Genomic DNA, 27,485 nt, shown 5'->3' with positions numbered 1-27,485 from the left:
ATTAATGGTTGTCTAAAATGACTTAACCTATAATTTACTATGGACAGAGCTCTCCAGATTTAAATATTAATGGTGTTATGTCTGTTATAAAATAAATTATTTCTTGCATGCTTTTGCAGAGGATTTTTTTTATTTGGTATCTAATGGAATGATACACCTACCTAGTGCTTTTTTTGTTGTAGGTACAAGTTGTACCGTACAACGTATAATCATGCAAAATTTAAATAAGCCTAAGTAGGTACCTACTTATTTGTTTTCCACGTTAAATAACTACCTATATTTTAATTTAACAAAAGCTCTAGCACTACAATTTAAACATTCGTCAAACTAAATTCTACTGTGATTCTACACTGGACAAAAATAAACTACGGAAGGACGGTGGCAGCACTGTCGCGCAGGCTCTTCTATAAAGCGCCCTCTATCGTGAAATGTCTCTATGAAAACGCTACGCTACACGCGGAAAATACGGCGTAGCTCTTCGTAGACTATCACCAAGTACCAGTAAGCAACAAAACATGGCGCTTTTTCATGGAAAAGTTACATCAAATGGCGTTTTCGTGGAATATAGGTAATATTTATTACATTTTGATATCCACCTAAAGTAGGTATAGGCACGTTAATAGGAAATTGTGATTAGTGAACTTGAACCAAAAGTTATTTCGTCACAAGCAAGATTTATATTTAATAGGACATATGCCCGTTTTCACCATCAATCCCTAATTTTTAAGTGACTCCTTTGAAAACAAAATTCCTGTCATGTGTTACCATAGGGGTCGCTTAAAAATTAAGAATTGATGGTGAAAACGGGCAATAAACTTTTTAAAAAGCCTACTTAATTATTATTTTCGTCATTAAGTTTCTAGGAAGAATAATAACTTCTTTGATTAATTTTTTAAACCTTTTTGTAACCTTTTCTTTAGTTTGTATTTACCTACATAATGTAGATTTTCATTTCATACAATATTTTACATCCATTCATTGTTAAGGTTTTGAGAAGATAGGTAGTAGGTAAATTAATAAAAAACAACATTTACGTTTTCCAAATATTTACTACTTAATGCCAAAATCAATCTTAAACACACATCAAAACAGACATAATATGCACAATCTCACTTAACTAGAAGTATTCTCTTTTTTTTTTGTTTTTCGAAAACAATTTTGTAAGAATCTGTTATTTTTCACTATAATAATACTTTAATTGAAAAATAATATAATATAAGTATGTACATAGTTCATTTAAGGCACTTGTTTAGTGAATTGCCGTAATGTAAGAATAATAAGTACAAATTAATAAAAAACAATGACATGAATAAGCTTGTCTGCGGATGGCACTAACCATGTTTCAAGAAATACATTATTAAATCTATGAAACACAATATAATATAACTAGATATAAGCAGACATTACATTTAGTTTGTACATTATTTCTTCCATCACAATGCGGATAAAGATTTTTCTCACATTTTTTACACAGAATTATTTTTCTTATGGCATATGCATTTTATGATTTCATCTTTAAATGCTGGATTTTGTATTAAATGTGTTTATTAGTTATTATTTGTACAAATCATAAACTCCTTGTACCTAATATTATTATGAACACATTAAAGTGACGATAAGTCAGCGGTAGTTAAATAATAATATTGTCAAGTTATCAATTATTTTAAAAGAGAATTATCTTGATTTAAAAATTCATGTATGTGCACCTGGCCATACCAAAACATAGCGGGGAGCACAGTAGTGCGCATCGCCAAGACGATTTGGAATATTTATAAATAAATATTTGAGTTCATTGAAATGAAGAAACTGGTGAGAAAAGTATTTTTTTTTTGTTAACACGCTGTTATGGGTTTTAAATACGCTTGCATTTAAGCATGATCAGTAAGAGACCAAAATTTAAGTACTTATAACGACAATATCATGGACGGAGTGTTAACAACTGCGACAATAGAATATGAATAATGACAGGGAAGTTAAACATACTTCATTTATGTATGTATATTGTGATATTATGTAGGATTTTAAACAAATGGGATAACTGATAATATAATTCTTTATAAAATATTTAAACCTAAATATTATAAGTGAATTCAGCAACGTGATTATGTGATCTAAGGAAGCACCTAAATGCATAGCCCGAGTGTATTATTATAAAAATTTAAACACTAAACCTTAAAATATGTTCACATTTAAAGAACTCGTAAATAATATATTTCACTCAAGAATTTCAACATCTGTGATAATATTTTATTAAATGTATTAATCTCAACATTTCAGATCTCTATTAAATCTTGTATAACATCAAACTTTACACTGAGATTTATCATTAATATATTTTCATTTAGTTATAACATCTCTATTGCACTTAACTTACTATAGTTATTGAATATTGCTTCTAATTACATAATATAATATGTAAGCTATATACATAACACTTACATAAATTATTCGATTGCCCTAGTTACTTTTTTGATCATCGGAGCAGATTTTATGAAGAGAAAATAATTTGGTTTTATGTACTGGCTGTGAGAAACATTAGACAAAAATAGTTTGAAAGTACTATGAGATTTAAAGAACTAGAGATTCACATGGAGATTGTAACAAAGGCACTTAATATATTAATAATATGCTTCCAAAACTACTCTAATGAATATATTTGGACATTTTTCGTTAACTAACTTTCAATTTCCGAAACAAATGTCTAAAATTATCATTTAGCAATGTTAACAATAATTTAATATCTCCTAAATCTTAACTATCAATAATAAGCATTTAACAATTTATATAGAAGAACCAAGACGGTGCGATTGTACATTATTAAGGCACTTAGATGCACATAGATCTATTATTTTTCCTATAAATATTAAGCACTTAAATAATATAAAATACAATATTTTTAAACATAATATCTCTAAAATGTTATATTCCTCATAAATTTTCCACGCACTCGTTGGCCGATTTAAAGTGAATTTTGCAAGGAAGACATAAATTTTGTTTTGAAATATAGCTCTCAAAAATACATTACATTAGTCTTTGGTTTAAAAGATAAAATAATTTATTGCCAAAATATATGATGGGCTAGTGGGTGCGTGGGAAATTTCATATCAGTCCAATGTAAGAAGATCTTGGAGCAATCAATTAAAAACATCAAGATACATAGGTACTTACTTACTTTGGCTACCATGCAAAGGTCGCGTTCTTGTTTTCGGTTCCTTGTCTAGATCAAGATGTTTGGTGTGATGCTTTCTTCTCAATTCAGCGTTATTGGCATCACAATGGACAACAATGTAAGTAGATAAACAAAATTACATTATAAATGTAAATCTTGCGATTTAGCTGAGATGCCTTAAAACTTTCCTCAATAATCTTGAGATTATATTGTCTCCTTTCTGAGATTTGTAAAATATATCAAATAAATTTGATTTTGCTCCTAGTAAATAAGATAGTGTAAAAAATAAAAAAGGCGGCGTTAAATGTGTTTTCCATAAACATTCAAAGGCTAAACATAATAAATTTAAAATACTAAAGAGTTTACACTATTAAGATGAGTATGCCACATTTAACACCGCGAAAGGTCTGGGATATCCTAACAACACTCGTGCTAACAACAACACGATCAAGCGACAACAGAAATACAATAAGTTACAATATAGTAAATATAGTCGATGGCGTGTGCCATATCAAAAAAGTAAATATATAATTGTTAATAAAGTTCATCATGTTATAAACATAACAGGCATATAAATGTTAATAGTTAGACTATTATAATACATAGTATGTGTTAACGTGAAAGGCCCAACAGCTATAGCTACATGGTGGTCGATGTTCCGATGAGAATGTTACGCGGCGACGTGGGCCGGGCGGGGCGGGCGGCCGCGTCTCCTGTTAATTCCTCAGCGCCGTTAGCACTCACCTAGCCGGGTTAACGAGAAGAGAGAAAAACAGAATGTTAGTATCGATCAAAATGTCATGGTCCGACTACACGAGCACAATCGGGCTACGCTTTAACGCTGTTGTTGAGCTGCCGGCGGTCTCGGGTTTTGATATTCATAAACGGCGTTGTAGATTGATTGGGGACCGATTCAAAATTAACACTCATCATGGATAAAAAGGGACAGAACAAAAATAAATGCCTGATAATTTATTTATATGACAACTTGGCGTGGTGCGCAACTGTGCGCCCAGGTATTCTATGCTTAAAAAGATGTCAGTTGTGGAACTTTTAATTACATAAAAGTAGATTTACAATATCATAGCAGTTTTATGAATATCAAAATGCATTATGGAACTTGGAACGGTTGGTTAGACAATTCTAAAAGGTCTGCTTTCGGATATATTAAAATGGCGTTCGATAAATCGTGAATAGTCGTTTAATGTGGGACCGGCATGCAGCTATTCAACAAAAGCTATAAACCGTGAACTCGGATTGATGTGACTGGTGTTCGGATATTGTCATAATAACAGAGATTCTGATAAAACAAGTATTAAGGGGAGGCTATCAGGCATTCGCGCCGCGGCATCGACTCACGGGGCCCGGTTAATTTATTATTATAACGGATACTTACTCATTAGTTTACGCAGTTAATGGTTGAAAAATGTTAAAATAATTTAGTATGATAATGATAATCTACAATATAGGATTAAATGCCCAATAGTTCCCAAACGAACAATGCTCGAAACATTATATCGATGTCCATGCTTCGAGCATTGCTCAACAAACAAGCATAATAAATTTTATCACTTATGTATAACCATAGCACCCAGATGCAAGTATGTAAGTTATTCAACACATTTGCTGCGAAATTTCAATAATTGCAATATAATAGCATTCTCTTAATTTTGTTAATAAGACTGTGATAACATAATTCAATGTCATTACATATTTGCATGTTAGTGACTCATATAATATAAATACATAGTTACAGATAATCTGCAAGTTGTAATGTGACAATAGCAGTTATGATAGTGCACTTAATAATTATTATTATGTCAACAAACGGGGGACTTGGCCTTGTGGAGTTGCGTGTTAGTCGTGTGAGGCTACAATTTTATTGACCAATGACTGCACGTCATCAACTTTATCGACTTTATAACAAAAAATCAATTTAACATAATTAATTAACATTAACCGCGAGCTAATAAAGAAAACGCTTAGTCAAATTTCAGACAAATTTATTGCATGTATATCTTCTGAAAATGCATTTATTTACAATCAACAATTGAAACAATATCTTTACAAAAACATCATCGCTCAAATAAACTCATTTCATAAAATTACGAATAGCATTTTTATCTAATAATCATTTCAATATAAGAAGCGTGAGATTACGTGTTGCGGCACAGGCCGTCTTAAATCCACAAGGACACAAGTGCAATCTTAAAATAACACTTTCAAATACGAAAGTTTAATAATACCTAAGGCAAAATAGAAACAACTAGTTTAAAAATTTCATATAAAAATCTTATATTGACTAAGAAAAGTTGTGATGATTACGAAAGTGTGAAGTCAAAGGAGGGACATTTTGTTTAATACTGGATTGATGGCACGAATTCTGAAAATGCTATCCCTTGACTAATACTGGGCGAGAGATGGGAGAAGGATTTCACAACCCTATTATAGCACCGCCATGGATTCATTTGGCTGGACTCAACATAAGTAAGCTCTACAAACTATCTCGAACATTCTAAAACATAGTTCGTCAATCCTTCCTCCCATTAATATGTTACCCGAAGAACAGTGACTGTTCAAGGCACATGTTGTGATTCCAAATCGCAATGACACAATATCGATAACGTTTACATTCAAATAGAAATACTCTTATAATCGCATCGCATCACAACATGTAACAGATCTAAAAATCTATAAAAAAAGATATATAAAAATCACAGTTTTCAAATTATGCAGTGTCACTTCAGATGCGGTATGAAGTAGCGATGGACATAATACATCCTATCATCATACTAACGTAACTAATAAGTACACAATAAAATAAATAAAATAATAAGGACACAGAGAGACAGTAAAGCAGAGACACCCACGCATTCTCGCTGACGAATATGGTTGCTGGAAAACATTAAAACTGCGTGACCAAATAAATCCAGAGAAACACTGAACTCATTTATTTTCCATCGCGAATATGATAGTTAATATTTTACTGCGGATTGTTTATGCATAATAGCTTGCCAAGTGAAGTTCCTCGAGCGACCGCTAGGGGCGCTGTACATACAAAATACCACATGGCACAATACTGACCGAGATTATAAAGCTGAGGAACTAATGTCAATGAAAGACAGAAACCGTCATAATGACTGTTTTTGTCCTACTCAAAAATTTTCGGTCGATTTTCACCAAAATTGTCTAAAATCCAAGTATAAATTACTAGAGTTCAATGCTTCCTGGACAACAATCTACAGTGCAAGCAAACGTATTCATCATGGCGTATGCGCGCGCGCGCTTCTCACCTTGTAAACAAAATGGCGGCGTGAGAGCGTTTTGGCGGGAATTAAGGCGCCGGTAAGGCGGTGCGCTGATAAGGGTGCTCCCTCACTTGCGCTAGCCGACCCGCCCTCCGCACGACACCTAGCGGCATATACATATTAAAAACCTGTGTCGTAACAACCATTAAAACATTTGAAAACTCCAACTAACACGGCTGCTGAAGAAACATTTCAATAATACAATTTTTAATCAGTTTTTACAACATAGATCTGGGTGACTAAAAAGTTTTAAATGCTGAAAAGAAATGAAATTGCTATAAATAAAGAAGAAGCTCTTAGTTTTCTAGACTTAACAAATCGCAATATCTAGTTAACTATCACTGCCAAATACTCTTCAATGTCGCGATTATACTAAAATTTTTAAAGAATCTTATTTTGGCAGTAACACTAACCACTATTATTATGCTAATGCCTACAGATTAACTATTTTATTGCTTTGGAAATATAACAAAATAAAACATTTATATATCGCGGGTCCGAAAGCCCGGTCAAGGTACAGGTAAAAATGGCTGGCTTTAATTTCATTTTAAATAAATTGACTACAGTGTATACTGCGGTTTAGTAAACCTACACAATAATATACGGATGTATAATATTTTCATAAAGCTCACTCTTTTCTAACCTATCTAAATCTTTTTAAGATAAAAATAATACTTAACCTATGGTATGTTTATAAATATAGTATGGCTAATAAATTAATAAATTACGTTGTGATTGTAACAATAACATATGTTCGATATCGCTTCGTTATTATTGTTACAATTCATAAGCATTTTATAACCGCCTAGAATGTTTTATAGTTTTGTTCGCTATGTGTGTATAAATTTGTTTATTAATCTTGTCAGTGTTGTTAAAAGTTAAAAAAAGAAATAAGTGCTGTATCGTGTACATTCAAATCGTATTTGGTCCCTTTTGCTTGTAATCGCTGAATTTTAATGCATTTCATTTCGTCATTCAGAGATTTTACGGTTAATAAGTTTCTGTTATTTACAAATAAAAGACACGAGATTCACAGGAAATCTTGAAAATGTAAGAAAACAACATGCAAATGGTAGATTTTTTCAATTTACGAGAACGCTACATCGAATCGAATTTTTTGTTTAACGTACACGTATGAGTTTTACATTATAAATTAACGCGTAAAAAACTGTTTCAATCAACGGCATTAATTTCTGATTTAAGTACATATTCGGTGAACTTTTTTTTCAATTATCTTTACGCCTTCAGCTAATTCATAATTATTTTTCAAAGCAAAATTTTGCACTTTATATTTCACTTTACTGAATATTTTATATTCGTTCATTATGGACTCTATTATCTTGTAAATAAATGTTAAGTTATTGTGTAATAACGTATTAAAAATATTAATGTAAAATTTATTCGCGTACAAAAACCGATTCGTTTTTTTAATGAAAATTGGTTCTACAACAATGTTGTTAATTGATTAGTTATGTTACAAGCAAGGGTTATCACAAGAACTATAAAATGTTGGACTCTACTATAACCATAGACATCTGCAACGTGAAAGAATAATAAATAAACATATAAATTCTATGTCTTTGTATACGAAACATCGGTAACTTATGAGTTCTACAATTGGCAGTTTCAGATACAAAACTTAAACACTCTACTTCAACATAACTGCCATCACCTTAACAAGAGGCAACGGTAATATAAAATTTGAAATAAATACTTTGTTCATTATTTAATAAATATAAAAAATCTGCAATATAATAAATAAATTAGCAATATATCTTTGATTGTTCGAAAACAAAATTATAATTTGTGTGAGACTGTACAAAACAGCAAGAAAAAAAAACACAAGAAATAAGACAATAACATCGTAGGTACAAAATGTTGAGTCACTAGACTAAACGTACTTAATCATTAACCTTATTCTACGATTGATCATGGCTTTATTATGACTTTATAGAGGCGTCCTGTGAGTTACGAAGCGTATAGTGTCATAGTGTCAAAGACGGTAATAATGTTGCGTCGGGCGATATGTCGCTTGCAGCCTGCCGTATCTTAATGTAGGCTGGTTCGATTCCGGCCATTGTCAAAAACCGGCAAGTAGATATCTCGACGCTGCAAACCCGATGAAAATAATTTATTTCATACACAGTACAAATACAACGACACCATGTGTTACGATACGCTAAATTAGTCGGTTAGTACTACGGTCGCGGTCGTGTATGTTAAAACTCGTCGCTGCCTACATTTGATATGTGAATTATTTTGTTATACTAACCGTCGTTGTAAGGTAGTTTTGAAGCCAAAGTTAAAAGGCAAGACTAGTTAAGCTTGAACGACAATCGAAAACAATAAGCATGCAACGAATAACGAAAAAAAAAACTAACACTCGATCGTAACATGCGGTTATCTTTTACCGTAAAAGTCGTATCATTAAAATATTTGTTTAGATTTTTCGCTAAATACTCCTTTCTTACGACCTTAATCTATAATTATGACTGATTATTACATTCGAGTCTATGGACGAATTTAGGTAAAACTAAAACCCGGTACCGTATCAGTTAGTACGTATGTTGAACGGCGACGTTTGATAACACCTAAATATAATACGTATTTGCATAACATAATAATATAACGCCTTTTTTAACGCAGTTTCAACAATAAAAAAAAAAAAAACAAAAAAGAAACAAAACAACGGTACGGCAAATAAAAAAGGGGTTATCAAACTTCGTGTGAGATCAACGGGCGAACAACCCACCCGTATGGTCAGCCGCGGCGTACTCGGCGGTCAGCAGAGGGTTGCCGGCGGTCAGCGCTGCGTAGTTGGCGTAGTCAGCGTACGGAGACGCGTAGATGAGCTGATGGGCCGGTTCGCCGGGCGACAGGAGGCCAGCTGCGGCCCCGCCGGTGCCATTGAGCAGCCCTGCTTGGGCGCCGGGCGCGGCCGACATACGCGGCGAGAGAATCAACGGCGCCCCCAGGGGGGCCTGTGTACGCAAAGCCACCCCCCCCACGCCCCCCCCTGGCGCGAGCAGACGCTGCGTCTCGGCGGCCGCCGCCGCAACCCTCCGCCACTCCTCGTCAGCTGTGGAGTCACTCATTGTTTCATTGTATGCCACTGGAAAAGAGCAGGTCCGGGTAGCAGGGCATAATGAAGTGGTATCGCTGGGTTCTGCGCCGTGGTTACGGCGGCAGAGTTGGCATCTATTAGTGAATTTTTAAAGGCCATTCATAAACTTTTGTTTATCTTTATTCTGTATCATGTACGCGTTATCTCGCTATATTAACATTTATAAATATTACAATGTTTATACTTATGAATGACCTTTTTAATTGATTCTGGTGAAATAAATGCTATAAAGTAAAAAAATATACAATATCGTAATTTATAGTATCAGCAACATTCAATTGAAAATACCCAAATATGCAATTTGCATAAAGAAACCCATTTTGTAAATGAATGTGTTAGCATCACATAATTTTAACACAAGTAAACCAGCGTGTATTCACCAATAAAACGTTTTGAATCCAAACGGTCCCTCAAGCTCTCTGATAAGGAACTGGGTGATGTGAAGTCATCTCGTGTTAATAGTTAACAACCGTAACATGCGGCAAATCAATTAAGTTAGTCATCTCAAGTCGCCGTGATGACTCATAGCAAACAATGGTGTATGGTACATGTATTTGATGGACAAACGGCTTGAAATCACGCGTTTAGAGATCAGATCCAACCCAGAACACAGTATTATCACCCAAGATTTCACTGATAAATTATAATAAAAATATGGCATTGACACCAGACTCGTATCCGATTATAATTAAAATACAGTGTTATTTTACAAATAGAAAGCTGTTGAGGTTAATGAAACAACACTACGTTTCTTGGTCACTTGGATCTAAGTTTTTATTTATGGGTTCTCAATCATAATCCAAATCATTTCATTCAACTGAGTATTCATAAATGGTGTTTTAATAACAAAATTCACCCTACATTCGTGATTGCACCTAAAGACTTTTTGTCTAGGTTCTCTTATCTCATTATAGTAAAAATCATATTATGTAAGGACGTCAGCTTGGTGTGCTAAAACACTAATGGCATTTTCTGCTTTTGTCATAGATGCTAATTTGCAACAAAAATATACTCAGTCTATTCTAAAAATCGGATACGAGCCCGTTACCCACACCCAATTGTATTAGCGACTTACAGTATGTTAGTTACAAAACATGAATGCGACCATACTTATGAGGCACTGACCGTTGACGGGCACGACGGCCTTCGCGCTTGAATCGCGGTAGGTGCCATTGATGATGGCCAGTTCCATCAACTGGCGTTTCTTCAGCTCGTCTTCCCCGTCGGCTTGCTGGAACAATATGGTGAAGGGATCGTGAGTTAAATAAATAAATAACATAACTGTTTATCATAATTTGAGATATAGGACATTTATTGCTGACCATACGTTTGTTGACCATTGGCTAATTGGCAGCGGTATGCATCCAGCGGCTTCCTACAACCTTTATCAAAATGTTTCTTTTATTAAGTTGGAAACTTTTAGTTGCTTTGAAAAGAACAACATTTTAAACATTCCTAATACTGATTAACATCTCAAAAGCTATGTGGTAAATAAATATTGTAACCGGCGAAATATCTCAAAGCTATGTGGTAAATGCATAAAAATTCTGATTCGAGAAATTAGTAAATTACACACACTGAAGATTATACGAGTATGTTTACATGTTAAAAATATTGATTCGATAATGATTCTCGCTTTCTGTGTGACTATTAGTTAAATCACTGAAGATTGTAAAGGGCACGCTTTTATCTTAATTTTAATAAAAGTATAATGAGATAAGATAACCTCATTAAAACGTTTTCTTTTCAATTAGCCCTTAACGAGATGACACGATTATTTATTTTGTGGTCACGAAGTATTTTGTCAACACGACCTTTTAGTATGAGGTCAATCGTACCTACAACCTTTAAGTTTACGTCATTGCTTGAGAAATTAATTAAGTTCAACATGAAGTTTAATTCAACGATTTACGGCACACCCAATATTTATTAGCGAATCAAAATTAAATTGGACAGATATTGCGTGACGTCAGCAAAAAATAATTAATAGTCAAATAACAGAAATTACTTATCATATCTTTAAATCATTCGCGTAAGGTAAATGTGTGGGCTGAAATTTTTTAGACCTGCCCATTTGTGTAAGGTGAGCTTTGAAAGTAGAAAAACAAAAATTGAATATATCATTTCCAAGTATGAATCTACGAACAGAAATAATGAATTATTACTAACAATATTTATGAATGTCTAAACACAGCTTAGCGGAACCGCAACGAATTTGTCATCATAAGGTAAGTTACTCGTTGATTACTAATATCCGTTTTTACTATTCGTAATTTGCTACACTAGCAAATTACAAATGTAGGTATTGCAAGACAATATTAAATACAAATTATTTTTAGCTAGCTTCGGCTGGCGGCTTTGCACGCGTAGAATTTGGTCTGATATAAGTAGAAAATCTTTATAATTCTTAATTTCTAACCAATATTAAAGATAATTATGTATTTTATTTTAGTATTTATTATAGCCAAATTCATCAAAACGGCTTCAATAGTTGCAACAAACAAACCGACATTTGTATTTATTATTTACTAAAAAATACATCGATGACGTTGTTTGATCGTCGACCTCTAACAATATTACTAAATTACGCTTCTTTTTTGTTTATTGTACCTATACTATGTATTAAAGGACTATAACTTGTGCTACCTATCTTATTATGACGTCATTTTAGACGTAAACAATGGAAATTTTATGGTGCGATTTAAAACATCAAACAAATGCGAAATTTAAACTACAGTAGAGCAGATTCCAAGGTAATATTAGTTAAAGTAGATTAATGGGAACGGCTCGGACTCAATAACGGTGCAATAAAAATTCGGCAGATGATGTCAGATGTCAGTGTACCTGAAATCTGTACTGCCGATGCATACATTTCACGCTTCATGGCTTTAAGAATAATAGCGCAGCAATAAAATAATGAGAATCTTGTATGTAAAATGAGATCAATATCTTTGTAGCTAGTTTTTTTATCATGATTTATGATTATAAAGACAACAAGCTTATTACAAAATTACTTAAAATATTCCTAAATGTTTTGTTCTTGCTTTTTATTTAGCAGCAAAAGGAACATAGACAAAACACGTCTAAACAATAACTGTCTAAAACTAATTTACTTTATTGGTTTTAAGAGTTTTATGAATAAGAATTTATATTTTTTAAATAAGTAATGTTCCCAAAATATTTTGCTTCATCACCGATCACTCAAATCGTCAATGTAGATTATAACTAGTAACTTACGGGTATACTATCGAGAAAGGAAAACTTACGTTGGTACGATTATCTTGGTAGCCGTTTTGTATATTTTGCAAATTTTTTATTCAATATTTAGACAATCTAGATCAAATCTTCAAGATGGTCTTTTTTATCGGTATTTGGTAGTATTCATCAAGCGTATCAATAAAATACTTACAGGTACGAGTAAACGTTTGACTTCATCGACAGCCCTGGCGAGCTTGATCTTAGCCCGGTTCTCGGTGTCCTCAACTGTGAGAAGGACGTGTAAATCATCAGCCAGGTGCTCCCAGTTGGGTTTACCTCTGTTCGCATCCTCCTGGAATGTCCGAAACAGTTCCTTCATGAGTACATCATACAGTAATACCAAGAACAGCAATGTTGTATTAATACGAAGTCTAGAAAAGCTCGTGGTTTGTTGAGCTATTCAAAAGTATTTATTGAAAAAAGAAATGGCTGCTTTAGTTTAGATACTAATATGTTAATAGGAGAAATGGATAAATTCATGTTTTGATGTTCAGATTTTATCGCTAGTTTTTGTTATGTGCAGCCTCTAATTCACTAATTCATGGCTAAATATAACCATTGTATAGTGAGATCTACGAGCAGATAAAAGTGATCTAACGTCCTTAGAATGATCAAGGTTGATCATCATGATAAAGAAAACTTATTACATCATTTACCTACAAAAAGTAGGTAATGATGAAACCCTACATACATCAGAACACAAAAATAAATTGATAAGCATTCTAGAACAAGACTAATAAACAGTAAACCTGATTTTAATCCATTTTGAGGCTGCGTGAAAACAATAGAGATGTTAACGAAAATCACATTAAATACAAAATTAATGCACATGATATTATTAGAACAAGTTGTTTAAAGTGAAGCTGTGATTATACCTTTTTCTTGTCTCTCATGGATCCTTTGCCTCTAACCATGATTTTGCATCCTGTTTCTTGTTCTAACTGTTTTGCTGTCATGCCTCTGGGCCCTAAAATCCTTCCCACGAAGTTGAACTGTAAGCAATAAAAACATTTTATTAGAACACAGTTATACAAAGTCATTATTATTGTTACACAACTGCTATTTACAGCATACCATCATCATCTCAGGGTGGATACTTAATATGCCAAATGTATTTCCAGAAATGCATGCCGATTTTTAAATGGCAGTTTAAAATTCTTTGGCTACGTCTTGAAGAAATGAAATATCAACACGCAAATGTCTCTCTCTAAATTAAGCCAGGCAATACGTAACGCCATTAGCCGCGAGATTAATTACTCGCATCGCTTCACATAAACCACGTTTCCTGTGTACATGCATGTACATAAAGTTAACCTCAATATCTAAGCCTCACAGCTCCGGTCAGATGAACGCACATGAACTGTGAACTAATATCATTCCGCCATCCACCGACCAAGAAATGGACCAGTTGGCATAAAGCCAACCGACAGTTTCACTCATTCTTTTACCAAAGGGATTTTCCAGAGGAGCCGAAACGTTCGTTAAAATATGCACACTGATAAATAAATAGCTGAAATGTGGGCTACTAATTCGTCACATGTCATGCCAAATTGTTCTGCGTGACAGCGTGAAAATTGTTTGACGATGTTATTACTTGCGACTAAAAGGTACACTCGAGCGAGTAGAATGTGACATCAATGGCAAATTGGATATTGCTCGAAGGTCGTAAACCTGTGTAAGTAAGTTTCTAGGTGATACGGCGATGGATTCACTAAGTGAACTGTGTCAATGTGGTCTAATGAGAAATATGAGATGCGGAAATAGCCGGCCCTAACAAGTCTGGGACAGCATTCATTATCCGTTTCGGTCTAGCAATTACGACGGTGATAGACGACAGATAATAAATCACTGAAAGAACAATTGGATCGAGATTTGGCAGACCTATCTGATTAAATTGAAATATACCTGCGTGTTGAAAGGTACAGCAAATTTTCTTTCGGTTAAATATGTATCTAGCTAAACTTATTGATTATCTTAGTTTCTTTTCAGATGTGCGATTCTGCTTAATTTTTTTACATTGTTTTTAAGTTATTACTTAGTTGCCATGGTCGTATTTAGAACTAAGTTGAATAAAAACATAATAGAAGACGCTAGTTAAGGCTACACGATCGCGGTTTCTTAGCAGCACGAAATGTCTGTAATCTCTGCGCATACGCAATCTTAAAGGCACAATTGTGTTTAGTGGTTTCCCGCAAAACGCCTCGTTTGTGCTCGCTTTCCAGCATCTCCTCTATCATCAACTTCCTATCAACTAGTCTGCGTGTGAACGCAGTAAACTACCTTTATAGGAACCATAAACGTCTTACATGAAAGAACGAACATTAAATAATGACATAACATTAACATTCGAAGCAGTAATGAGTGTTAAATATCGTAAATACCTCAACATTCGTTTTGTTAACACCGTGTTATTTGCGTCGCGTAAATACAAAACTTAAGCTTTGTAAGTCCTACCGCTTGGCAAAGACCTACAGCATCTGGCATGATAAAACAAAATTTACGGGAGAATTCTCGCGCTGTCAGTGAATTTGTCGTGTTCTATCAGTTTTAATTGAATCTGTTATTGTTTCGAGAATCTATTACGGGCCGTAGTCAAGTGGTTTGAAAAAAGTGAATTTGTTTTTCTTGTTTTTTCAGTATCGTGGATAGTATTGTTCTTGACCGGACGACGGTCGGCGACATTTTGAAATAGCGACCCGCTTCTTGGCCCAGTGCCCGTTTCCACCTCATTGCATTTCCCCAGCACGTAACATTTGACGACAAAACTAATAATTTAGTAGAGTAAATCCACTAAAATAGTAAAATGATTCATGATGATACAATTTACGATTAATTAGAAGATTTAATTGGGATTTAGTAACGATTTAGAGACCGGCTGGAGTTATTACAATGTTGTATAGGATCTAGTGATGTCTCGGAGAAGTGCTGGAAAATTACTACATCCTATGCTAAACTAAAAATATTCCTTTTATAAGTAATTTTGATTGGAATGAAATTTAACACTTAACGATAGATTCGATTCAAAGTCAGCACGCACTTATTACCTCACCTCAACACTTCAGATTTATTTCTTCATGAAAGAAAAAGTAAGCATACCAATATAGACTTTCGCATTTTAAAATTCATATCATAAACTCTAGCAAATACAACTAAAATACATTACAGCAACTAAATGAGACGAAAAATTCAGATGATGCACTAAAATGTGAATTACAAAAGAGGCCATTAGGCTTACAAAGTTTTTCAACGTTTCAAGAGAAAATGTTCGTATAATTGGTTATAATAAGTCCACTTAAAAGACAGTACAACAGTCAACGTCACACACATTTTTTTTTGCAAAGTATCTGTTACAACTCTTATAAGATCTCAATGTTTAGCGTGATTTGCTGGCGTTAGCACAAATCATCATCATCATCATCATCTCAGCCATAGGACGCCCACTGCTGAACATAGGCCTCCCCCAATGCTTTCCATGTTGCCCGGTTGGTAGCGGCCTGCGTCCAGCGCCTTCCTGCTTTATAATGTCGTCGGTCCACCTTTTACAATAAAATATAATATTTAAGGGCTTTCATATAAAACATGATTTTATTAATTTCAGTTAGATAATGGAGTGAGTAAATAAATCATTACGGCTTGCCGTTTGCATCTAAGCACTATGTGGTATCTTATTAGTTATTTCCCTTTGAAGTTGTAGACCGTATAATAACGCGGCTTTCTTATCTCGGTGCGGGCTTTTGATCTAATTGATGAAGTTCATTAAACTCGGAGTATTCTCAGCAACATTGTTTAATATGAGTATCGCAAAAGTGAAGTTTATGAGTATAGATACCGAGTTATTTTCTTTTATCTGTTACAAAATATTTATCATCAATCTAACGCTATGTAGAGCCTTCTAAAATTAATAAATTAAACTTGTTAAAAAGTATGTAATTATTAAAATGTATGCGATTCTCATTTGTTATTTAACTTGCAGCATCATTAGATCATTATTACCTTAGAATGATGCGTTAATAATTTACCTTAAAATATGTTAAATTACACCTCATTTACATCCAAATAGAAAATTAACTTGCTCAAACTTTAACAATATATAAAATTTTATCTCAAGAATCGGCTCGGAGCATCTAATCGATAAACGTTTACCAATTCAAGCCTGAGGCGGCGCTTGCGCTGGTTAACTTACATTGCATTTAGTCTGTGAACATTATTAATGCAAATCTCACTATCCGATCTTATTATAGCTGTAAATTAATTTTATTATTACAAATCGAACGGAAATGTGATTAAAGGATATACTATTGCAAATATTGTAATGTATGTCGATGTGATTGCGACATAGCGTTTTTATTGCGAAGTACATACATAAATAGAAAGGAAAAAAACACGTAAGAAATGAAATTAAATTAGAAATCCTTGAGGGAGACATTTGTCCAACAGTCGACGGCATTTGTTTGAAACGAAGAACGAATGAACCTGACTAACCCACCCCCACGAACCCAGAACATAAAACAGAAATGGAAGTCTTTATTGGCTTTGAAAACTGAAAAAGCTCACTTAAATGCTGATGTGTGATTTATTTTCTCCCCACGTTTCACATAACACTAGCGGATTCCTTTCATTGCCTATCTAGGAATTGCACAGTCAACTGATCCGACACACCCATGTTGACAGCCTGGCCAGCATTTCAATATCTATTTTCCATAACATTGCTACGGTAATGGCTAGCTAGTTGTTCATTCACGTAACGCACCAGAACCCGGATATATAGGTTAAATTATCGTGACATCGCCCCCCAATACACATTGTGTTTACGTTGTAGAATGTGCAGTTTTTGTCCGTAATTGGCAGGTTTAACGGGTAATGATGGAGTTGGTGCACCGCAGACCAAGTGCACCAAAGCATGGTGGTTGAGCTTTAAGGGGCAATCTTTATTGAATAGTAGAAAAATATTATTACACTAACTATGGATAAAAATGATAACCTATATTCTATGCTCAGCTTATTATATGCTATACCTAGTCATTTTAATTGGAAAACCACATTACCTAACATATTAAGAGGGAAGGAGCCCATACTGATTTGAACATCATTTTTCTGTATACATAATTTGAAATGTATTTATTTAAATCCCGACTCGTCATAATTTTGCTAGGAGTTCTCTCATTTTCGTATAAGTTCATACAGGTCTTTTATTTATTACTCATCCATCAGTTACCATACGAATATTTCTCTTGGACTTAGAGTCAAAATAAGTACCCAGGTCTGGATTGAAACGATATGATAAAGACCAAACTACGAAACAAAACAGATTCTGGACAAGCAGATCTTAAATTAGACCCGTTTTCAAAGGCTAAGTATAGAAATAAACCGAACAGGGGCGGTCCTGAAATAGTGTATCGGTAGAATCGGCATGCTGGTTGAATTGATGTGGCCATTGTATAATGTAACCTATAAAGTGGTTGGATTTATCATTTCGATTATGTATAAAGAAAATATATTATACGCTTTATGATCAAAATAAATCAGTAACAATTCGAAAATCTAAACACAATATTTACCTGGTTCCTGATATATCCAGCTTAAAATGATGACATAACATTGATGATTTCTCATACCATTACAATAAACATTGAGAAATACGGGTCTGTAAGTACTGTAAATCATGTGCTACATAATAAATGTCGCGTTCAGACTGATAATATTCAATTTTAATTAAAAACATGACATTTGGCTATTGCAGAACATAAAAAAGAGAACACAGAAGTGTTGTCCTGTGGCTAAAATAACAGTACTTCCAAATACAGCAATATTAAGTCTTTAAAATATTGGCACACTAGGTATTTTACAGTACTAGGCGGCACCTATTCCAATTTTTTAAATACTTGATCCACCTAGTATTTTATAAATTACACGATTTCCGACCCTATAATCAAAGTAATAGAGATTATTATTGCGTAATCCGTAGTCGTGTATTACGCGCACCTAGTATTTCTCGCTAAGCTTATGTGCGAACGTAGAGATTCACTCCGTCTCTGTCTGACCAAACAAATTTGAGCGCGACGAAGCAAACGCACACAAACGTAGTCAAACCATATTCATGTAAATAAGAAAAAATATGTAAATATTTTTATGAAATTGATATCTTTTAAATACGCCAACTTTTAAGTTGACAGTCCTAAGCCTGTTGAAGTATTATATGAAGGGAGGAATTATTATTGAATTTCAAATTGCATTATTCATACTACGGTTGTATCTTTTAAAAAAAAAATGTATTTTAAAGTCATATTACGTGGATTAGTCCGCACTAGTCGCGTCAAGTATGCTAAATTACTACGTACTAGGTGGAATAGGTATTTGGATCGAGTATTTATAAATACTAGGAATAGGTGCACCTAGTATCAAATTTACCTAGTATAACCCATCTCTATTAGATAGTATTAAGACAGCATTCAATTACGTTTCAAAGACGCCGCGATCAGAAGCTTTAACTCTAAAGCAACCATAGTAATAACGAAGCAAACATAGTAAGCAGTGAACTATTGACCGGCGATTGCCCGTCATTACGCCGTGCGGATGACTGCAGGTGGGTGGGTATTACGAATCTGATACTGCGATTGATTGATGGTTTAATTCAAACATAATTGTCGTACAGCGATTGGTCACGACGTGCGATACCGAGCCGCGGGGGCTGTCTCACATTTATAGAGTATGCGATCAGACGAGTAAAGACTATAATATAAAACGAACCATCGAATCCAAAACCAATGTAACTTTGTCTTCAATCATTGCTCTTACACCGCAAGCTGCGTTATATTGCTATACGCGGACAAATCAAGTTCAGTTCTTAAGAGGTCTTATTGACTTGGGCTATATTTTTAAATTGATTCCGCAAGGAACAGGCTAGAGTCAGATACCGCGGCGTGCTATCTTCTCTTCAATGTTCCAAAATTACGCCATCAGAACTACTGCAGCCCATTGATCTGAAGTTTGAAACAATAAATTGATGTGACTTTTTATGGGACAGCAGGAGGCAACCGATTTCTATCAATATTAACTCAAATTCAGTTAATATTTTTAATAAACTTATTTGACAGTAAAGAACACCCATTGACTTTGAACATTGCACTTATCTGTTATTTTTTGTGTGCCTACGAACTAGAATGATTTGCAACGTTCGGTGTGCGTAGTAAGTACTCGTACATAATAATATTCGCACTTTTCCAATTAGAGATAATTTTAAGTGCTCACATATAACTGCCTACAAGAATATGATTTTAGTTACGTGAACGAGTTACATCATAAACATAAACTACGCTGAAAATATTTGACAGGTTGAATTAAATTGATAATAAGTTAGAATTAACTTAATTGTTAATAACAATGGTTCATCCGTTCATCTATAGTTATTGACCATAACGGTTATGGATAATATGATTAATATGGATGTCATGGAAACCACTGGGTGCACAATAATAGCAGCTATTGCCGTATCTTGCCTCCAAAGTATTGATTAATAAATCAATATTGCAAGTTGCAAGTTAATGATTTAATAAAGCTCTGCCCCGGAATTAGTCACGAAACATTGTTTTATGTATTTATAACAATGTTACTTTATAGCGTTTTCATTGGAATTTCGACGTATATAATAAATCTTGCCCGAAGCAGTCGTTTATTTATGAGTTATATCAAGCAGACATATGATATGACTCTAGGGCATTTTGAGAACAATGCTTTTTGCGTTCGATTGTGATTAAACGTTAAGTGTCTTTGCATGCTTCGTGATTATCGATAAAGGATGATGGGCACCAATGTATGGAAAGTGGTACCCGCTCCAATAGCCATAACCAATATATACAGTGTGAGTCACGTTAAAGTGTACATATGAAATTAGGTGAAACTAGACCTATTTTTATCGACAAAAAAGAGGTCAAAAATTTTTTGAGATTTTTTTTTAATTTTTTATAGAATTTTTTTTCTTCCAATTACTTATTGTAAAGAAAACGTAATAACTCTTAAACTAAGCGGTATATCCTGATTAAATAAAAACAGTAATAATGCTAAATAACAATCAATACTAAAAAAAATACATAAAATACACAAAAAAAGGCCAACAAATAATAAAAAATGATATTTTTTGAAAAAAATCTGCTTAAAAATTCGTGTTTTTTTGGTTATTTGATAAATTTCTCCAAAAAATGCCCCTATAACTGGTGGTTTTTATTACTTTGTATTATTCTCTATCGTATTACCTTCGTAAAACCAAAAATCGCATGTCTTTATCCCTATCACAACGTTTGCAATGATTGTTTGAACTAAGCCTCTCCGGGCGCACCATATTCAACGCTTCGTTAACAACGAAACTGAATATGGCTCTAGATTTGTAATTTTGATAAAGACAAGTTAGATTGCAAATAAAAATAAAAGATTTCGAAGTAAAATAAGCATTTTAGTTAAAATTACAATTGTCTCTACCTGTAGCGGAGAATAATGTTGTGGCAGGCCTTTGTTCAAACGATCATAGCAAATGTTGTGATAGGGATAGAGACATGCGATTTTTGGTTTTACAAAGATAATACGATAGACAATAATACAAAGTAATAAAAACCACCTGTTATAGGGGCATTTTTTTGAGAAATTTATCAAATAACCAAAAAAATACGAATTTTTAAGCAGATTTTTTTCAAAAAGTCTCATTTTTTATTATTTGTTGGCATTTTCTGGGTATTTTTTGTATTTTTTCAGTATTGCCTGTTATTTAGCATTATTATTGTTTTTATTTTATCAGGATATACCGCTTAGTTAAAAAGTTATTACGTTTTCTTTACAATAAGTAATTGGAAGAAAAAAAATTCTATAAAAAAATTAAAAAAAAATCTCAAAAAAATTTTGACCTCTTTTTTGTCGATAAAAATAGGTCTAGTTTTATCTATTTTCATATGTACACTTTAACGTGACTCACACTGTATACTCAACATCAAATAAACCGCACCTTCCGCGACGCGAACTTTAACGATTTTCTTCTGACACAATCATGGTGCCCCAACTATATTGGTGTTATTTGAAAGCCCAATAAATACCCTTAAAGAAAAACACATTTAATTTCTTAATAAATGATTAACATATACCATAAATGTGACTTGAAAAAATACCTCACTTTGGGCCCACCTATGGGATCAATTAGACCAATTTTTATGGTTATAAAACCAAATAATGATCTCATGTGTCCTCTTTAACAGATGGATAGCGATTAATCCCAACTTAACAGTTTTATAGCCATAAAAGTTGGCTCTAGCGTAACTACCTATTTTTTGAAGAAGGGACTCTGGATCCTTCTAAAGACACATTTTTGGGGTAAAAACTTTTCCTTTAATGAAATGAAGGTTAGAACTAGGCTTTCAAATGGTGCCAATATTGGTAGGAAGTGGGGAAGCATACGTTTGAAAATGCTTGTCGCGGGAGGTGCGATTTATTTGATGTCGAGTGTATTTCAAAAGGCCTTTAGATGTAGGAAAATGTCTGCTATGGGGCCAGTTCTAATTCACGTAGCAGTAATTCCACCAAGTATTATAAATGAAAGTATAACACAATCATCCATGTATACGAGTATGTACTATGACTACAATCTATTCATATAACTAAAAGAATCATTGAAAAGGAAAGGATTATACCTACGATGAACTACCCAAGCTATTAGCCATTTATTCGCTTTCATCATTATCATTATGATCATTTTAGCCAAAGGACGTCCAGTTGAACATAGGCCTCCCCCAATGATTTCCACAATGGCCGGTTGGTGGCGGGCTGCATCCAGCGCCTTCTCGCTACCTTTATGAGGTCGTCGGTCCATCTTGTGGGTGGACTTATTGGGTCTTGTGGGTTTATTCGCTTTAGCAAACCATAATAAAACCCTTAAGAAGTAATAAAACTCCAACCCCTTTATTAATAAAAGTTACACCCTAGTTGAACTCTGGCTTAAATAGTAATTTGGTATGGAAATGTCATTTTAATCCAAGGTTCATCCTAGGTATAACTTTTTATTAATAAGGGGGTAGTAGTTCGTCAAATAATAGTGAATAAATGATCTTGTAATCTTTTTAATCTTTTTTTAATAAACACATTTATTTCACAATTATCCCTAGGAATGAAGGATGCTGGAGCAGTAAACCCTTCATGCCTCGCATAACCTAAGTGCCACCTACCATACGATGGACACGTATGATACTTCGGTTACACAAAAAGTATGTTTATCTTCGAACGCAACCAGATCTGAGGCTGGTGGCCATAGTAAATGTTGTTCGTCTTGGTAAGACCTTTCAAACGACACTAGAAGCATATCTATTGGAGCCGGGTACCATTTTGCCCATTGTCCTTTAATTGATTCTATAAATAAATAAAGAATAAAATGATATTCCCTACTGTAGATGTAGGTAGGTAATCATATTAAGAATGAGATACAAATTAGTAGAGATCTACTGCCATTTGCTGGTGATCTTAGCAGCACACATGACTGACCATGTAATACTTCGGTTTTGTGCCACATGTGTGTTTTAGGCGGTTATTTACAACGTTATTTATGGTGGTAGGTATATTAGATATTAATCACCTTAAGTCGGCAGACAAAATACTTTATGTGAGAGAAAATCTGAATATCCCGTCTGTATAAACTAGAAAATGTATGTAACCATTTCAAAACATCATACAGAGGTGCATTCAGACTGAGGATTCGCTTACGCTAGCGTGACCCGGAGGTCGGAGGGCAGCGGAGCGCGACCGATGCGATCGGCCCCATTACGGGGGTCCAGGGCGTATGCTGCACCTATTGAATTAGCCGCCTGATGACGACTAGGAATGCTGTGTACTGTGTACTGTACTGTGCACACACTCAGTATTCTATGTCATTGTAAGTCTTAACTGCCAACATTGAAGAACAAATCAGTAATTTGTAGCCAGAATAATAAGTAAATCTTGCACAACAAATATAAATAATGATAAAAAAATTCACTAACTAAAAATTTTCACAAACTTACGATTTCCAGACTCCAGTATATTATTTTCAACAGATTATCATCAATTTTAAAATTTTCATGAAATATTTATTCCCTTCCTCATATTTGGGACACTAGTAGCCTGATCTCATTTGAATTCATTAAAAAAGATATTTATAAAAATGTTAATAATGTAGAACTTTTACAAGTAAATATAAACTGCCTAGATGCGTTAAAGAGACATTAGTTTCCGCTACAGGAGATATTGTTATATCAACTCGAAAATATGCCTAAGATTCATGTAAAAGTCGCGACCCAATTTGAAGAAGAAAAATACTTTATATTATAGAAATAGATTAAGAAAATACCGTCGATATCTACTTATTATTTCTTGGTAACGATTCAGTTGACACTTTTATAGCGTTATTAAGATAAATGTTTCTGGTTTCAGTTTCCGGGACAAAAATTTCTTCCAGCTCTAGTTTGACATCGCCACAATAAAAGCTTTCAAAAGCATCGATGGCCAAATGTATTTTAATGCCGGATCAACGAACGATGTGTTTGTGAAAAGTAATGAAATTAGAGTTCATTGAATTCGACATACCACCATTTGTCCAGGTTCGTTTGTGTAGGATAAATGGAGCGGAAATATGTGGCACACCTACACGGGTTTACTGCACAAGTTATAGCGTTTGTGTCATAAGAAAGTACATTAAAACACAAAGTAACACGGCAAAGATAAACAAGAGGATACGCCCACGCATGCTCGTGAAATCACGAAAAATATTGTTAATAAACGCACGCTAACTAGATTTTGGGAAGCTTTAATAGCACGCCACATTAGAGATAGATCTCTCTTTGTTTTATTGTAGGCATTTTCGTGTATTTAAAAAGGATAGCTTTGAACCTATAATAGCTAGCACATCAAGCCCATCAACTAATGGTCGAGACGTAGCATAAGCAAATGCTATACGATTTGCAATTTATATGTGGCCAGTGTAAACACATTGTTGCATCGGATCCGCTGTTTAATATTTTCAGAACACATTCGGCTTTTACTGATGTTTGCACTCACGAATGATAGAGCACACGCTTGCGCCAGACTTGTTTTCACTATACAATCCAATGCCTGTCTGTCGGCAAATATCGTTATACTGTACCTACTCCTCTTCATAAAAATGGAGCTAGCTTTAGAGATGCAGTTTGCGATAAGTAAAATTGAAAAGTTTTGATAGGTCCTAGGTTATGGAACTTAAATTCATCAAAAGACAATTGAACATCAGCTTTTTAATCGAAGAAGAAACGAATCCATATCAATTCCATATAATATCTCATATCCAGGCATTTATCCGATAGTTTTGAGTTGATGAAAATTCATCATCATCATCATCATCATCATCATTTCAGCCACAGGACGTCCACTGCAGAACTGGGGGAGGCCCAATGACTTTCACATCGCACGGTTGGTAATGAATATTTTGTTTTTAATACAAAATGATGTAGTAACCGCTATAATAGCATTATCCATGGTACATTTCCCGCTAAGCATGATTAGATAAGCAAGAATAAACGAGCCTAAAGCTCTTGCGGAGATCACAGCGTGTCACCCAGCACGTTTCTATCGCGGTATACTTACTTCGTGATGTCCAGCAAAAAGAGGTAACGGTCCGAACCGATATGGCAGGATTTAATAACGCCTCCAGCCCTATAAGGCCTAACGTACATTCTTTGGTAGGGGTCTGAGATATCGATGTCGATGCCACGCAATCACATGACATCTGCTGCATTAACCTAAAAACGATGTACCGTAACATACCCGGGAAATGAAAAACGGTGACACAATGAAATACTGAAAGAAATCAAGAATAAGTGAAAGGATATAGCGTAATATGTGAATTTCGCAATAGCTCAATTGCATAAACTGAATTTACTGGCATCTTTACTCCAAAATGATTAATTAAAAGTAAGTATTGTAGTGAGTGACCTAACAATGACTAGAATGATCGATGCTCAATACAGATTATTAATTTTTAGAGCGAATTAGTTGAAGATTCAATGAAATATGCTATGAAAATAATAAATAGGTAACGTATTTTTTCTGCTAAAACTTGTATAACATCGATAATCTTAAACAGTACCCTCGTCACTATTTTAAAAGAACCTGCGAAACTAGTATAGAAATGAGCTTCAAACCCGACGCCGTCAAGAGAATGCAACTATGATGGAACAGTTCGCTTCCCTGCGCACGCGTCGTCCTATCGATGTACCCACAATGCGGAATCTAGGGAGTTCCGCATTTGGTAAGACTTTTTTTCCATAAGTGACGAGGACCAGAATCACTTAGGCCTCAGCCTCGAACTTAGCGGGCAGCGGGGCGCGGCGGCGGCGGCGCGGGAGCGGCAGGATCTTATGCGTAAAATCAAATAGACCGGTTCTCGAAAACAGCGGCGCGGCAGCGGGGCGGCAGCGGGCAACGAGCGGGCAGCGGCGAGGGAGCGGGCAACGAGCGGGCAGCGCACTCCTTCTTTTGCCCACAATAAATCGAGCGTTAGGAATAAATTTGAATCGAAATAAAATTGTCGCCGTTGTTCAGACATTTCGTTTGCGAATAAAAACAAATATCTCGACAACACAACCCCGAACACAACACTTCGCCGCTAAAGCGCCGCGCGAGCTGCCCGCTTGTTTCGAGAACGGGTCTGCGTTGCCCGCCCCGCTCCAGCGCCGCCGCCGCTCCCGCCCCGCTGCCCGCTAAGTTCGAGGCTGAGGCCTTAGACTAAGATATTCTCAGTTTCTTGAAGAGAAGTCGACACTAACAGCTCTAATTATGCAATCGGTCATTAGTCATTTTGGTAAATGCTAATCGTTTTTTCATGTCAATTAAACATGCTATTTATAACCTCTTTGTTGCATGAACATTGTCATGCATGGTAATTTTATTTTTTGGAACATGGTACTATTGAAAAACGTGTGTATTAAATAGATCCGATTCAGGCAAGCGTGAGTCAAGAATAAATGGCCTTTTGAAAACAAACAGTATTTGCTTAGAGTCTGTTGTTAAAAATGAAGAAAATATAACAAGCGAATAGAAATAGTTCAAGAAATGCGTCAATGATGGAGAATCAAAGAATCAACACACGTTACCGTTTGTTTTAGCAATAAAGGCGAACGTTAAAGTCACAAAATTAAAACAGTGCGGATTAGTCACAGCGAACGTACCGAAACTATTGTTTCGACAGTACGTTCGACATAAGAAACGCATACTGGCAAAGTATTTCTGGAACGGTTACCGTTTACATTTGGTACAACTGGAGTTTTTGCGGACGAATGCTTTGGAGAAAACACAAAAATTACGCGCACCCATGAATAAAGCTTTTATGTATTCTGGAATTTTAGCAAAGATCAGGAGTTAGAAGCAACTATTAGACGTTTCATTTTCATTGCAGTCTCTTTGATTACAAAATGAACACAATTTGAAGCTTGATCTGCCGTTGTTTATACAATCGAACTTTGCAAAGATATTATTTGTCACACCAAAGCAAAAACGTATAGTTTTAAATCCAAAGACGGCGATGTGAAATCCTAACTGGTTTTACTATAATTACCGCAATAATTGCGTAGATTCAAATAGGTCTAAGTCT

General features: G+C 34.6%; 1 protein-coding gene across 6 annotated transcripts in view; it reads right to left on the bottom strand.

Annotated features, from left to right (window-relative positions):
* Positions 1–1,029: 1,029 nt before the first annotated feature.
* Positions 1,030–27,485, bottom strand: part of LOC135076909 (protein held out wings) — a 69,035-nt gene continuing 42,579 nt past the window's right edge. The window contains exons 3-8 of one of the 6 annotated variants that reach the window (XM_063971422.1): positions 13,735–13,851; positions 13,011–13,151; positions 10,712–10,832; positions 9,230–9,589; positions 6,463–6,580; positions 1,030–3,913 (exon numbers count right to left, since the gene is read on the bottom strand). In XM_063971422.1, coding sequence (XP_063827492.1) covers positions 6,504–6,580; positions 9,230–9,589; positions 10,712–10,832; positions 13,011–13,151; positions 13,735–13,851 — 816 coding nt within the window. In that variant the 3' untranslated portion in view covers positions 1,030–3,913; positions 6,463–6,503. Of the gene's footprint in view, positions 3,914–5,155; positions 8,587–9,229; positions 9,590–10,711; positions 10,833–13,010; positions 13,152–13,734; positions 13,852–27,485 lie in introns of those variants that run through there. The other 5 variants (XM_063971425.1, XM_063971421.1, XM_063971424.1 and 2 more) reach the window with 5 other exon arrangements.

The sequence above is a fragment of the Ostrinia nubilalis genome, chromosome 12 (genome assembly GCF_963855985.1).
Source record: "Ostrinia nubilalis chromosome 12, ilOstNubi1.1, whole genome shotgun sequence".
In the NCBI taxonomy this organism is placed as follows: Eukaryota; Metazoa; Arthropoda; class Insecta; order Lepidoptera; family Crambidae; genus Ostrinia; species Ostrinia nubilalis.
This window is presented reverse-complemented; position numbering and strand designations above follow the sequence as displayed.